General features: G+C 38.8%; 1 protein-coding gene across 1 annotated transcript in view; it reads right to left on the reverse strand.

Moving 5' to 3' along the window:
* Positions 1-14,979, reverse strand: part of Tmx4 (thioredoxin-related transmembrane protein 4) — a 45,449-nt gene that overhangs the window by 9,489 nt on the left and 20,981 nt on the right. The window contains exons 3-6 of the mRNA XM_005380861.2: positions 13,889-13,934; positions 12,002-12,130; positions 9,150-9,195; positions 2,357-2,458 (exon numbers count right to left, since the gene is read on the reverse strand). Of these exons, the coding sequence (XP_005380918.1) occupies positions 2,357-2,458; positions 9,150-9,195; positions 12,002-12,130; positions 13,889-13,934 (323 nt within the window). The remainder of the gene's footprint in view (positions 1-2,356; positions 2,459-9,149; positions 9,196-12,001; positions 12,131-13,888; positions 13,935-14,979) is intronic.

Genomic DNA, 14,979 nt, shown 5'->3' on the forward strand with positions numbered 1-14,979 from the left:
TCAAGCAGGCCCTGTGCCACTGAGCTATATCCCTGGCCCAAAAAAGGCATTTTGAATATAGATAAGTATTCATTATTTTTTGGAAATACATTAATAGATTATTTTGTAAAACAACGTTATTTTCTCAATTTCTTATAAGAGAATAATACTGCATCCCACTCAATCACTTCAACAGTCTAGAATCAACTTTCTTCTCTCTTTAAGCCACGCTTCTAATAAGCATTCTGCACTGCTATATTTTAATCTCACATTCCAAATGAACTGGGTGCATAGGTAGGCCTGACTCAATTTCTTAAAGTCAGCTTGAAAAATTAAGTTCTGTAACTTTTAGGCTGAGAGGAGCTTTCCCCAGATTTTGAACACATTCCCTTTCACCCTATATAACATGTCTCTATCTCTGACTCACCAAGGACCTGAAGGAGACCAGGTAAAGAGGATTGAGGCCTAACTGACCTTTCCTGCAGATGCAAAGGAGGAAATGGCAAGCTGCTCCCCTTTGGCAGATGAGGGGGCGTGCTAGCATGCTGCGAGTTCCAGGGAAGAGTCAACACAGCTGAGATCTGGTTATTTATCTGGTCAAATACTATAGATAATAGGGAGCAGATGAATCTTGTGCCACTCTAATTGTTTGCTCCCATGCCGAAGTGAATAAAAGTAAGGTGAGACAAATGCTCAGGACTCTTTGTTCACTAGAGGCCAGAGACTGCTGGCCTCTCTTTTTAAATTAATTGTATCTTTTTGTTTTTCATCCTTATTTAAGCCCTGGGCAGGGATGAACTTGGAGCTTGGTTCATATAAGAACCTAGTAAGTTCCCTCTGCAAAATCTTCACATTCATGTGGCCACAGAACACATTGCTAGAAAAAGCTGGCACTAAACAGTGGAGGGGAGAAATACTGATGACTGCTCTCTATTTATATCCAAAGTTAAATCAAATCCCTTTAAATTAGGACAGTGGGAACATGTTAATTAGCAATATGATTAGTACAATAGGACAGGACATACCTGAAACCTAATTAATATAGACAGCTAAGCTTCATCTCCATCCCTGAAATTAACATCAGCAGCCGTATCTCAAAGACAAGCCATGACAAGAATAAAGCATCTTCACAGCAAAAGAAAATCAAACCTCCTTGGCTCCTTGGAGTTCTTTGTCATACCAAGTTACAAGTTCTTATGAAGTGAACTGCTAACATTTTAAGCTTCTTTTAACAAAGATCTTGCCAGGAAACTAAATTTCATTACACGATATAAATACCGTTACATAAAAGTTTATTCTTTTACATGAATTTTTATAATCACTAATTATTCCCAGTACAGACTATTTAGGAGTTATATAATTAATTACTATATAATATAACGACTTTTTAAACAACTCTTAATTAGAGTTTAATATACAATCAAATTTATTAAGTGTATGTTAAGAGAGAGATACAAAATTCTATCAAAAAATAAAACGTACCAAAAATTTTTTCCCCAGTACTGGGATTCAATCTGTATCCCCAACTCATTTTTTAAAATTAAGATAGGATCCAACTAAGTTGCCCAGGCTGGGCTTAAACTCAAAATCCTCCTACCTCATCCTACCAGAGTTCTAGGACTATAGGTGTTCAATAGAAAGGACCTAATTAATACAGACAGCTAAGTTTCTCATCCATCCCTGAGCTACTAGCTACTAAACCATTGTCTCTAAGCTGCATATATAGTTAAGTAAATAAATTTATTATACAAATTCTTATCTGAAACATCTAGGGATAAAATGCACAGATACCTACTAGATACTGATTTTCATGCTCAAAAAAGATATGGTGTTTTGCTTCAAACCATATTTTTCCACAGCCATGGCTGTCTTATTTACATTATCTTACAAAATCTACCTCAAGAAAACCAGTTAGCTGGTCAGGATTAGAGGTTCAACTGATAGACAGAAACAAGAAAAAAAAATCTTTCATCTACCCAAGGAACAAAGTCACAGCTCTGGCCTTATCACCACCATGTTCTAATCAGGTAGGCAGGGAACAAACTCACAGCTGACTGGGCTGTCTTGGAAACTATCAATTCAAGAAAGCTCTCTATTTCTTCTTACACCACTGTCTATATTCCAGGCAGCACACAACTCTGAATATATTTAAGAAACAGGATTAGAGAATAATAAATCAATTTTCCATTTTATTTCACATTACCATTTCCCAAGCAGTATCAAACAAGCACACACTATATAAATGCTTAGATTATACACAAAGAATGTTTAAGAGTTTTTTTCTTTCTTGGCTACATTTTAACTTAATGTGAAAACCACTTTGCTTTAAAAAAGAAGAGCATTATAAATAAGAGAAAAGAGCAGGATTATTTCTTACCAGACCCATTAAAAGGCCAAAAACCAAAGTGGCAATGATGAAAAATACATAAGAACACCAAGCAGGAATTCCGAGGGTCACTGTGAAGTAGTTGTGAAGATGCTGTAATGAAAAGGGAAAGAATAAAATCTTAGTTGTAATGAGGACCAAAGATACTTGAATCCCTTTCATTAGCTAGAACTCCAGTCTTCCAGCTATCTTTTCTACATAAGTTCCCACAGAGGTTTAAGTGCCTGAACGATTCTTAACAAATAATACAAATTTTACAGCACCGGGAAATAATGAGTAATATTCCAGGTTATATCTAATATGAGTTACACTTCCTTAGAGTTTAGGATTGAGATAGGAGTCTGGTGAAACTGTTTTGCTAGTTCTTTCTTCCATTTTAGTGCCCAACTATTAAGTATATACACTTCAATATTTAATCATAATATGGCGTGCATTAAAATGAAATGCATGGGCCTTTATCATCTTTTGATAAGCCCAAATGAAGACTTAATGAATACCAACCATTTCAAATGTGTCGATATTTTTTGTAGGCAAGTTCTTACTCCTCTACTCCTACCCACCCCAAACACCAAATGTAGACAGGTTTTCCTGGTTAATTCATTATGTTGTTTTGTTTTTTTGGTACCAGGAATCTAATTGAGGACCCTGCGCTTGCCAGGCAGGCACTTGGGCCTCTGAGCTTTATCTCCAGCCAGGTTAATTCATTATGAACAAGTGGAAGTTCATTTGTCTCCAAGCACAGTGTCCATCCTTTCATGCTTACTGTTCTCTGGGGCTCTACTTGATGATAAACTTAAAAATGAATGAAGAGACATAATCTTAACTAGGAATGGTTTACATGCTAAATTATGTACAAATTATAGAGATGAACCTGCTCATTAATGTCAAAGTTCATTTAAATGTGCACTTGCTGGGGAGATGCTTCCCCGTGATGATTTAGTCATCTGTCCTGACCTATAAAGCTTGTAAAACTGTCATTAACTATAATTTAAACAATTACTAGACACAGGATTAAATAGCTCTAAGTGTATGTATCACCTGCAAGCACAGATGAATTTTTGACAGTGAGTCCAACTTTCTATTTTAGTTTCGTATTCCTCAAAATCTCAATCACTTCCACTGGTTTCTTACCTTATGTCAAACAATAAAACATTTTACTCTGTCTTAATTCTAAATGACAGATAAGCAAACAAAAAGTTTAATAAGTGATCTAAAATAATCTGATAGATTTAAAGACACGGCAAGTATTCTAAATAATAACACATGTAGTAAAAGTATTCAATCAACATTTGTTGAGTAAGGAAAAGGTCTATCAAATGCCTGAACCATTCACAGGAAATACAAATAAGCTCTCGATTTGTAAAGCCATTATCTCTCCTCTGCTGATGGCACTGGTCAACAGCTTGTGTCCAGCCAAGACAAGTGTTTATTAAGAGCAGCCCCACATTCTGTAATCCATCAGGCAAAAGAGGTATCTGAGATATCAAGGAATAGCTTGAAGTTCTTTTCACTCCAAGTTCTAAGAGGAACTGCACAGTTCTCAACTTTGGAAAATATTGTGTATTGAACACTTACACTTTTCTTGATGACTCAGTGCCACCCTCAGGGTAAAACCTGAAAAATGCTGAAGAATCAGAAGGTGTTTAGTGGCACTGCTCTCCCTGCTGACTCAGGCGCACATTCTGGTACTTGCTCTCTGAATACCTACTGATTTATTTCACTCATGTGGCTGGAATGAATAAAGTGAAGGTTTGGGATAAATACTGTGCAGTTCTGAGTGTCTTGGGATACTGTTTTACTCCTTTACCGAAAAATAATGAAAAAACTCCTCAGGAAACTTTCTTAATTGGGTTTTTAAGTATCAGTAAATTATTTGCCTTTTAATTATTGTATTTTGAGTTCAACACTTCTTAGTATTTTCAAAACATCTTACTTTAATAAGCTCTACTTTAGTTTCTTGTATCAAATAACTCCTGAAAGGATTTGCGCTTCTTATGAAATTCTGCCATCTGGTGGTCTATTAGGTAATTATTATTAAACACAGGTTTCTAAACCACAGACATAAATCTTTTATTTATTTACTTTGTGCTCACAATGGCTTAGAACCCTTACAAATATCAGGATTCATGGTGTTATGTACTTAAAATTCTGCTGTACATATATAACTGTTTCCAAGGTGATAACTGATTGATCTGGTCTAAGTCAGTTTTAGATTTATGTCTCCGTTCAATTTGTTCAGTTTCAGTTTTCACTTGTGCAAAATATTGATTCTTGTTCAATATTACATATGCTCATTACAAGGAAGTGCTCTACTTTGTTTACTGAAAACGCACTAAAATGCCACCTGATTGGCATGACACATGACACCCCCTGTACCATATATTTTAGCAGATGACTAAGTCTAAGCTAATTTTTCGCTACACACACTCAAGTGAGAAGTCTAAATGAAAACATCATGTTAACAGAATAAATGGAATGTTCCAGTGGCTGGGTGGATAAGAAACAGAGTAGGCCAAGGCCTCCACGGCCAGAGGGAAAACTTCTTTTGCCCAGAACAGCCAGCACTCACTCTGGCTAAAGTATTACAGGGTGGACTGAAGGCATCCTGGCACACCCAGGAATGCACCCCAGTGTTGTATGGTCTGTCTGATTCAAAGTTGCTTTGGCCCTGAAGGGCAGAAAGCCTTTGAATTTACAGCTTGCCTGTTTCATAGGATATGTATCCTGAGTACAAGCCCTTGGTCCTTTTCATACACAAATCAGAATCCCCCCAAATACCACCCTGCCTGGGAGCAGCCAGGAAGGACTCCTCTGTGGTGAGCCGGGAAGCACTTCTCCCTCCACACCTCCTGTAAGACCCATCCCTACAGCTGCTTGTAGGCTCAGAGAGCTACCTCGTGGATGGGCACCGCCCCACTGTGACATTTGACAAAACAGCCTAGACATTTTTATAAGGGGGAAAACAGTAAAAGAAGTGATGTTGTTATCTAAACTACTGGTAAATATTTTCAAGTTTCAAAATACAGTGTTATTCTCCAGGCTAAACACTCATGGCTTTTACTTATCATCTGGTGTTTAGAAAGTCTTAACTCTTCCATTACACATCACTCTAATGAGGAGGACACCATATCCATCACACAGACTGTCCTCCCAAGGGTGCAGCACACTTACACCCACATCTTTTCCTAACAACAGTAACATATAGGACAGGTAAGTTATATCCTATATTACCTTGGCAAGCAGTAGACAGTCACCAAAGCTGATATAATAATGCTTTATAAATATTTAAGTACTAAATCTAGTTAGCAAAATGCAAGTGCCATCAAATTATACCTTGAGCCTATTATTTGCCTTGGTTAAAAAATAGCAAGTTTTTGGTGTTACCTATAGTCAGAAGAGAAACATAAGACAGCGAAGACAATGATTAATAACTATAACAAAAAGCAGTTATCAAGTACATCGCAGGTGCCAGGTCCCACACCAAGCACGCACAGTTTTGGTAACAACTGTCTGTGACAGGAAAACAAATGGGTTCCCAGCCATGCACACAGAGTAGGGAGGAACAGCTTGTGTTCCTGCAATGGAGGACAGGTCCCGCCGCAGCACTGTAGCTAACCGTGAAGAGATGAGAAGACAGGAAGACTGCAGTCTCTCTGCACACATGAGCCACGGACAAAATCTCAGCCCTCCAGGACACCTGATTCTATGCACCAGAGCGGTGGTGCATCCGGAAATCCAGCCTTCTCCACATCATGTCTATGACACTCACTTTACCCTGTGCTGTTCTTTAGAGTATTAACATTCCAGTAAGTCACTGTTTTGTAATAACTTTTTGAGTCACTGTTTTTAATCTCTAAGAATTTTTAAAGAAATTTTGTATTACTACAATAGAAAATCAATCAGTTTGTACTTTGACACTACCCAAGACACACAGTTCCTAGGCTTCAGTGACTTTTTGTGAGGGAAGAGGTACAGTGTGAAGACTAACCACGAGGACAGAACTGCAGCTGACTGCCGATTATTTCTGTGAGTTTCTGTAAAGATTAAAGCACACATGTGAATGCCATCGTGGTCAGATTAGAAGGACAATTTGAATTTGCTGATGGAAAGGACACTGAAGATTATCTCTTCCTCATACAGTGGTACAAATTACCTATCAACAAATCCTGGGAGCCATGGTAACTGCAGGAAGTTCACAGGAACTGTCTGATCAGGCTATTTCATAGGATGTCCTCACTCAAAAGTTAATTCAAGCAGGAAAATATAGAAGGCTGGCATAAGGTTATAAAGGCAAAATACAACCCAAATGAAAGCCCTGAAATCACAGGAATTCAGCCATGGGGGTAAACCCACACACACCTCCAAGACCAGAGGAGTGAGTTGGCTTCGCTCCTGTGGCAGAAACTTGAGGCCTTTAAGGAATCACTAGCAGCAGCTTCTGATCTTCTAGATATCGCTGTTCCTTTCATTGTTTCTTTCTCACAACAGAAACATTAGCAACTACAGAAAAGGATGATGGGTTGTAAAAACTGGCCCTAATTCCAATATTAAGGAAAAACACTGTTGATACCTACTTGATCTCTCTGTAGTTATTTTTCTATATACACGATTGTATTGTTTGGTTACCCCCTCCCCATTAATAACCTGCATCTTTCTCTTAGGAACTGTTTATATCTAATCTGCTACCCATGTGGGAGAGTTGATGGCTGAGGAAAGTTGAATTTCTGTGTCCTCTGTGCCCACAAAATCCCAACAGGATAACAGAGATTATAAGTACGCTTCAACAACCTGACCTCACTGGCACTAGCCACGCTACTTCCTTCCCACTTGCATGGCTTTATCTTCTTTTTCTGAGACTACGCTCTCTGGTTGTAGCCTTCTCTATGGTCTCTCACTGTCTCAGGCTCTCTCCCCATGGCCCATATTTCTTCTATTCATTACCTAATATGGTTGCACTGCAGTTTTACATGAGTTAAAAACAAATTGCACTCAACAAAATTATGTATTAAATCTTGATATGAGATTTCTGAGGGAAAAGAAGAGCCAGTTAAATGAGCTCACCCAGCAGCTGGGACAGTCACCTGGGCCGTGTTGAGTATGAGCAGCAAGGCCCATACTTGAGGTAGAAGCAAGAATCAGGGACCTGATGAGACAGCAGGACTGGATCTCTGCATAAGAAGTCAAGCACTAGGTTCCAGAATGGATCAGCTATATTTCTTCCCTGTAGAGTCTTTGACAGTACAACTTCCCTTTAACCACCTGTGATGCCTATGATAACTTCCACCTAAGCTTTTCTGAACCCACAGGATAAACTTTCCTTCCCATCTGCTTTTACCATTGGTTCTAGGCTAAGAGCTTGCTGCCAGTGCTGAGATCCATCTATTTCAACTGTCATACAGAATTAGACAACAGAGTGCTTCAAGGCCCAGACAGTTATCAGACTATATAACTTCATTAGCATTTAATGTCAACACACTGCAAAAGACAGACTCTCCTACACTCAACTCCCAGTTTCGATCTTAATTGTCAGTCCTTGATTAAACAACTTACTAGTGCTAATAAAAGGACAGAATGAAACCACATGAAGCAAACTATCTGGAGAGGGGAATAAGAGTTACTACAGTATTTAATATGACAAACAAATGCTAAAAAAAATAAAACCAGTTAAATTTTAACCATGAAAGACTGAATCCAAGTTTCTACTTAGTATCAGTTGTAAAACAAACAAACAAACACACAAATAAAAAAATACCTATGTCACAAGATAGAACATGTAACTAAGAACCTGGAACATAAAGATTGATCTTATACTTTCCCTTATATCAACGTGCATAAGAAACAGATTCTTCATGAGCTCCATGAATCTTAATTTCCAAATATGACACAATAACCTATAATGATATCTTAGAAAAGACATATACAGGATTTCATGTCTAAAGAGTTATTTAAAAATGTTTTCAGCTGTATTTAATTCTAGGGCACTTTTACTAAATCTGTTGGATTCAACCCCCTCTACAGAGAAGAGAAACAAAAAGTCACAGAACATACTCAAGATTATATAATAGCTCCACCATTTAATTTGAACAGCATATTAAAATGACTAGTCACAGATAGCAAGGGTCAGCAAACTTTCTCCTAAAGGTTAGATAGTAACTAACTAAACTAGCAAGTCACAGCTCTCTGTGCCTCTGTAACAACTTACTCAACACAACTATAGTACAAAAGTAGTCATAGGCAACAGAAGTGTTCAAATAAAGCTTTGTTTACAAAAATAGGAAGCCCAGCCACAGGCTGTAGTTCATTGACTGCTGACATACAGAACTACTTTTAGGCTTAGGTGATCTTTGATCTTATGTTACCATTGGAACATAAGCCCTTCTCCTTTGATAAGGACTCCAGTACTGATGTAACAAAGTATGACTTCAACATACTTGCTATAGGGCACTGCTCAAATTATGCCCTTCTGTACACAGACACATTACCAGTGGTTCACCGTGCCTGAGAGTAGTTGTGTATCCTAAGATCAAAGTGGAATTATGACAGTATTTATAAATGTGCATTTTCCTTTTCTTTAAAAGCTACATTTCTGGGGGCTGGGGATATATAGCTCAGCAGCACAAATACCTGCCTGGCAAATGCAAGGTTGTAAGTTCAATTCTTGGTACAAAAAAAAAATTTAAATAATTAAAAAATAATAAATAAATAAATAACTAAAAGCTATACTTCTGTCCTTAAAGATCCCTCTGCAAATAGAATTATAATGACTTTATTTAAGATTACTTACCCAAATCTTGCCAGAGATGCTAAAAAGGCCAGCCATTCCAGACATCCTAAAAAAAACAGAGAAAGAAGGGAAATACTGGCTATATGTGCTATGAAAAACAAAGCAAAACAAAACTTGGGTTGGTGGTACTTCCCCTCCACTGATCCTCCTATTTGTCGCTGTTTACTGTTCTCTCCTAGACTCATCTCTGCTTTTACAGAGTTTAGATTCTGAGGTCATCACATGACTCACTTTGCTGAAAATACATTCTCATTCGTTGGCTCTTTATCCCTTCATTTTCCATACTGGGCAAAACCCCAATGCCAAGCAGCTGAACATCTCTAGGGAAAGATCTCATACCTAGCTGACTCCCAAGTACAAGGGAAGGCTCAATATTGCCCAGTCTTGCATATTTAGGCTCTGAGATATAGTTCATTTCCTTTTCCCTCTCTTTAAATGTTATACACCCCTTCCTTCCCAAGGACTCTCAGCCAACAAACACTCTTCACGTATCACTGTGAAATCAGAAGCCATCCCACCACCAAATCTAAGCCTCATGCACACTCGCATGCACCTTCTCGTTTCAGCAGGAAAGTCCATCTGCCCTACCATAGTCCAATTCTTCCACTCGTACTTGAATCCTATCCTCCTGCTCTGTTAATGACTTGCTTCTTTATGTCATTTGTTCCCTCTACATTAGCAATTTCTCTGTCTCTGCTGCATTAAGTCTCCTCAGCAGGCAAACATGCTCTGCTGGTTTCCACCTTTTAAAAAGAGCAATGCACAAACTTCTCCCAAGAGGGGTCCTAACTTGCCATTTCTTCTTCTGCATCACATCTTTAACCCATTCAAACTTGACTTCAACCCTCACCGCTGCACTATGACTGCTAGTCAAGGCCAGGATGACCTCACCTTGCTTTATCCTATGTCCAGGTCCAGACCTGGTCTTTCCCCTCCAGGTTAACACTGGGTACAGGTAGTTACTTTTTCTTTCTTGAGCACCCTTTATCTGGCTTCTAGGAAATGGTGCATTCTTCTTTTCTGCCTGTCTCATTAGTAATTGTTTTTGGTTTCCTTGTGCTGACTCATTCTCTACCCAACTTCGTCATCTGGGAGCGGCTCATGGATCAATCCCAAGCATGCCTCTTTTTCTCTGCGTTCCCCTCCTTCCCTCCTAAGGCTCTGAGCACCACCTAATGCTCCTGAATTCTCCATGAAGACCCACACTCTTCATGTTCCATAGCTTTACAAAGTCTGCATCTCAAACTTCTCAAATCCAAACAGAATCCCTGACTTGCTCTTGCCCAAATCAGTAGCAGATGCACCAAGTACTCAAACATGAAAACCCAGAGTTTTTACTTGAGCATCCTCCTGCTCTTCATCCCGGGCAGGTGTGTAAAACGTATTTTAAATGCACTCATTCTCCACCTCTGCTGCTGCCACCCTCCTCTAGCATGGGGAAGCGGGACACCACACAAGCCTCTCTCCCTCCTCATTCATTCTCCCCCTCTTGACTCGCTTCTCTCAAGAGTCAGCTTCTCACTGCATGTGCTGGTAACTGTCAAGTCCCTCACTGTGGCCACAGTCCATATTATCTGGCTCTCACGCAATTCGTGCCACTGCTCCTCCCTGTCGCTGGACTCCCTGTGCTTGGCACTGGCCTCCACAGGCACACCTGTTTCTTTCCCAAGCTAAGGCTTACGTGTATGCCGTATTCTTCCGGAAAACATCTCTCTCCCTACTCCTTACCCAGGCCAGTTCTTTCTATCCTTCAGGTCTCACTTCTGATCTTCCCCTCAGAGCAACTTCTCCTTACAACCCTACCTAAGGTGGGCCTCAGACTCCAGTTTCTCCCTTTTTTAGTAAAGTACATTGATCTTTAACTGCGCCATCTAGATTATTATTCTTTGTGTCCTTGACTTTTTCTTAATCTGTGCTACTCAAATTATTTATTTACTCAAATTTATCTGAGGGGAGTTGAAGGGCCATGACTGTCTTGTTCACTGATAAATGCCTAGCACCTAAAATATCTGATGTAAAATCAGTGTGCACCTATTTTTTTTGTTTTGTTTTGTTTTGTTTTTTTTTTTTGGTTTTTCTCCGGTACCAGGAACCGAACTCATGACCTTGTGCTTGCCAGGCAGATGCTTTTGCCGCTGAGCTAAATCCCCAGCCCCCAGTGTGCACCTATTTAAGGAATGAAATGCTAGAAGTGAGCTGCTTTTAGAGTAAACTCTATGCTTCCTGAGTATTAATATACATGCCATTAGATTATTTATTCCTGAAACATACCAGCTGCTCCTATGCTAGTAGGGATAGTTCTTACACCTAAATAGGCTAAAATAAAATTCATTACAAATATGACCATTCAAAATTAAAACCAACTGAGAAAAAAGTTATGGTTCAGCTTTATCTACTACACCAGGTATTACAGTTTATCACCATAGCCAAAACTAACCCCAACAATACTGTGCAAGGTGGCCAAAAACATCATAGGTTTTATTTTCCATGTAAGATACAATAGCAATTCCCTCACAGATTATAATTCAAGAAAGAGCCATTCACAAGGAAAATAGCAACTGATGTTCAATACCAAGTTTTGTAAACTTGTTATAACTTTGAGCAAACGCTGAAAGAAAAGCTTTTTGTTACCCACACAAATCCGGCAACTTAACTCTCAGCTGATTAAAAACTACCTGAAACATACATGAGTCCACAAAACCAGAAATACTACTCAGGCCAAGCATGGACATGGGCCAGTTCGGTAACCAGCAGTGATTATAGAAGAAAATGCAGATTCTTAAGTTCTACAGACTAACTTGATACCACTGTTTTATTTATAGTACTGTATTGTCAAAAAATTAATGAGTTACGTTAGAGAAGCTGGGGACTTCCAACCAGTCAGAGGCTCAACTGATTGCCATTTCTTCTCTAAGATGTAATTCTGTAGATCTTCAAAGATTCCTGGGCCTCGGTAGCGGCGGAATATTCCATCTTTTGCACTACAGATTAAAACAAAAAGCAGAAAATAAATGAGCTGAAATAACAGGTGTTGCAGATGACAAATAGTAAAGTAACTATTGGCCACATATGTGAATGGCACGAAAATTTTCAATTGGATAAAATGAAGAAAATTATAGTTCAGCATAAATCAGAAGGCATGCAGAAATTTTAGTTACAAATAAGAAATTTGAAAGCTGAAAAGTATTAAACATTCCACTTTATCATTACAGAATTTGTAAACATAAGTTCACGATGATCCTTAATCTATCAAGTTGTTTTTTATTATTTGCTACCAATTACTTTTACTTTTGTATCATAATAAAATAGCCATTGTTTTCAAGTTAAAAATTGTATCCACATTTCCAAATTGATATTGTTCAAGTCCCTCAGCTCAAAATCAACACCAATTCTGCTCCATCTCACATCCCCCTTACCCCTCCCGCCCTGTCCTCATCTCCACAGTAAAGCGTCCCAGGGGAAAGGATTGCATCACCCACTTTCTCTTCTTCAGCATTTGTTCACTACTCAGTGAGCCTGGGGGTTCTGCCCCCAGGACACCAGTGAACCTGCTCAGAGTGAGGGTCTCCAGTGATTCCTAAGTGCCATATCCATGGAGCACTTAGGGGGTGTTTTCCATTCACCTGTTCATGGCCAGTGTCCACTACTGAACATTGCCGCCTTTTTCTTTTAGCCTGACCCTTCCTCCCAGATGTAGGGGACAGACCCCAGGGCCTTGAACATGTTAGGCAAGTGCTCCACCACTGAGAGACTAAAAGTCATTAGTTTGACTTTTAAGTCCTGAGTCTTCTGTACTTCTTCCTACTACTCTGACAATCCTTTCCCAGTTCCTTCACTCACTGAAGATAGACGTTCTAATGTGGTCAATTCCAGGTTCTATCCTTTACCTGTTTCTCCTCCACTGTATGTGCTCTCTGTAAATACAGGAATATTTCAAATGCTCTGTACCTTAATGCTGAGAAATTCCCTATATCCATCTCCAGGCTAGATATCTCTTCTGAGTTTCAGATTATGACATCAAACTGTAACCTAAATTTCTCTATCTGGAATTGACATAGGCACTTCACGCTTCTTCTCCATTCTGGCTTTACCTCCCAAACCTCATCTTATCCTAAGGCTTCCTTATCGTGTAGGCCAACAACAGCAATTACTAACATGGCTTGTTCATAATCATCATAAAACTCTTCCTTCTCATGGGTAATCAGTCACCAAACCCCAATAATCCTACCTCCTAAGTATTTTGGAAATCCACCCCTTCCTTTTTCTTCCCACTAACACTATCTGGGCCTCACTAGCCTTATCACTCAGGCAGCCTTATCACCCAGCACGATCCAACCACACACTACAGGCCAGCCATAAAGAAAGTTACAATTCTCAGGTGTCCTTTTCTCCTGTGCTTGAATGTGCCACTTCCTTTATCTAGGAAGGTCTCTGCCTTGTCAGCTTAATCCATCTCTATTTACCTATTAATAATTCCCCACCTTTTAAATCATGAGAAAAGTCTCTGGGTCCTCCTCCCCATTTTCCCTGCCTGAAATGAAGGTCCTCTTTCTCCATAGCACTCCAGGCATTTCCTCTTTTGCCAGTACCATTCAGAGTGGCGCAGTTTTTCTCTCCTCCTACTGTGCTAAATGAGTGTCACAGAAAACATTTCAGAATTCCTGGGACATATATATATATATATATATATATATACTGATTTTTAATCTTTACAAGACCAAAAAATTATTTAAACTTACTGAAAAAAGGCTGGGAGGGTGGTGACAAAGAAACGGCCGCTCAAACCTAAAAGAAGTATTAAAAAAAAAAGTTAATAAAAATTCAGAGTAAACCAAGCCCATAACCTAAGTTCCAAGAAAAAGCATCCTCAGGCTACTTTCATAACCATATTATCAAAATCACTGCAATTACTGGATCACACCTATTGTTTTTTTTTATTTACTTACCCAACACTTTGCAGTCAATGACATACAACTTACCTTCCATGAGTTACCCTGGAGTTTGCTGGTTTGTGTATCACTTTGGATTGTATGAAGGATAAAAGATAGGATATAAAAATATACAGTCTGGGTTAAATACTAACTTCCCTCTGTACTCACTTAATGGTTTTGGATAAATTATTTGACCTTTCTGAGTCTCAATCACATCCTCTGTAAAATGGGTATATTCAAATAAACTAAATTGTTCTGAAGTTAGATAAGATTAAGCACACTGAGAGGTTAGCATGATACCTGGCACATAATAATGTTCTAAAAAATAATGTTCTCAAAAAATCATAGATATTATTAGTGTCAATTGAAGAACAGTAGAAAAAAAGACACATCTAAGGTTGCATATAATCTTTGCTCACTTATAAAATTCACAATTACTGTAAAGGGAATATATAGACACAGGAATCACATTTTTTTTCAATTTGTCTTAGCAAACCTATACTGAACACTAAGTATATACAGTATCAAATGCTATACTACGTATATGGAAAGGCAAAGAAAATAAATCCCTTAGTCACTCAGCAAATATTTACTAAGAACTTTTTTGTTTCAGCAACTGCTCAAGACACTTAGATGAACAAAGCAGGCATAGTTTTGGTTCTCAGTGCTCGTATTAAAGTCTAGTGGCAGAGAAAAAGGGTTGCACCCAATAATCATAATTGCAACTCTATACTGAGAAAAGATAACAAGACAAAGGGGCACACAACAAAAACCTAATGAGGGGGCTGGGGATTTAGCTCAGCGGCAAAAGCGCCTGCCTGGTAAGCGCAAGGTCCTGAGTTCGGTTCTCGGTACCGGAGAAAAACCAAAAAAAAAAAAAAAAAAAAGGAAAAAAACCT

Source organism: Chinchilla lanigera, unplaced genomic scaffold (genome assembly GCF_000276665.1).
Source record: "Chinchilla lanigera isolate Chin_1 unplaced genomic scaffold, ChiLan1.0 scaffold00014, whole genome shotgun sequence".
Lineage (NCBI taxonomy): Eukaryota > Metazoa > Chordata > Mammalia > Rodentia > Chinchillidae > Chinchilla > Chinchilla lanigera.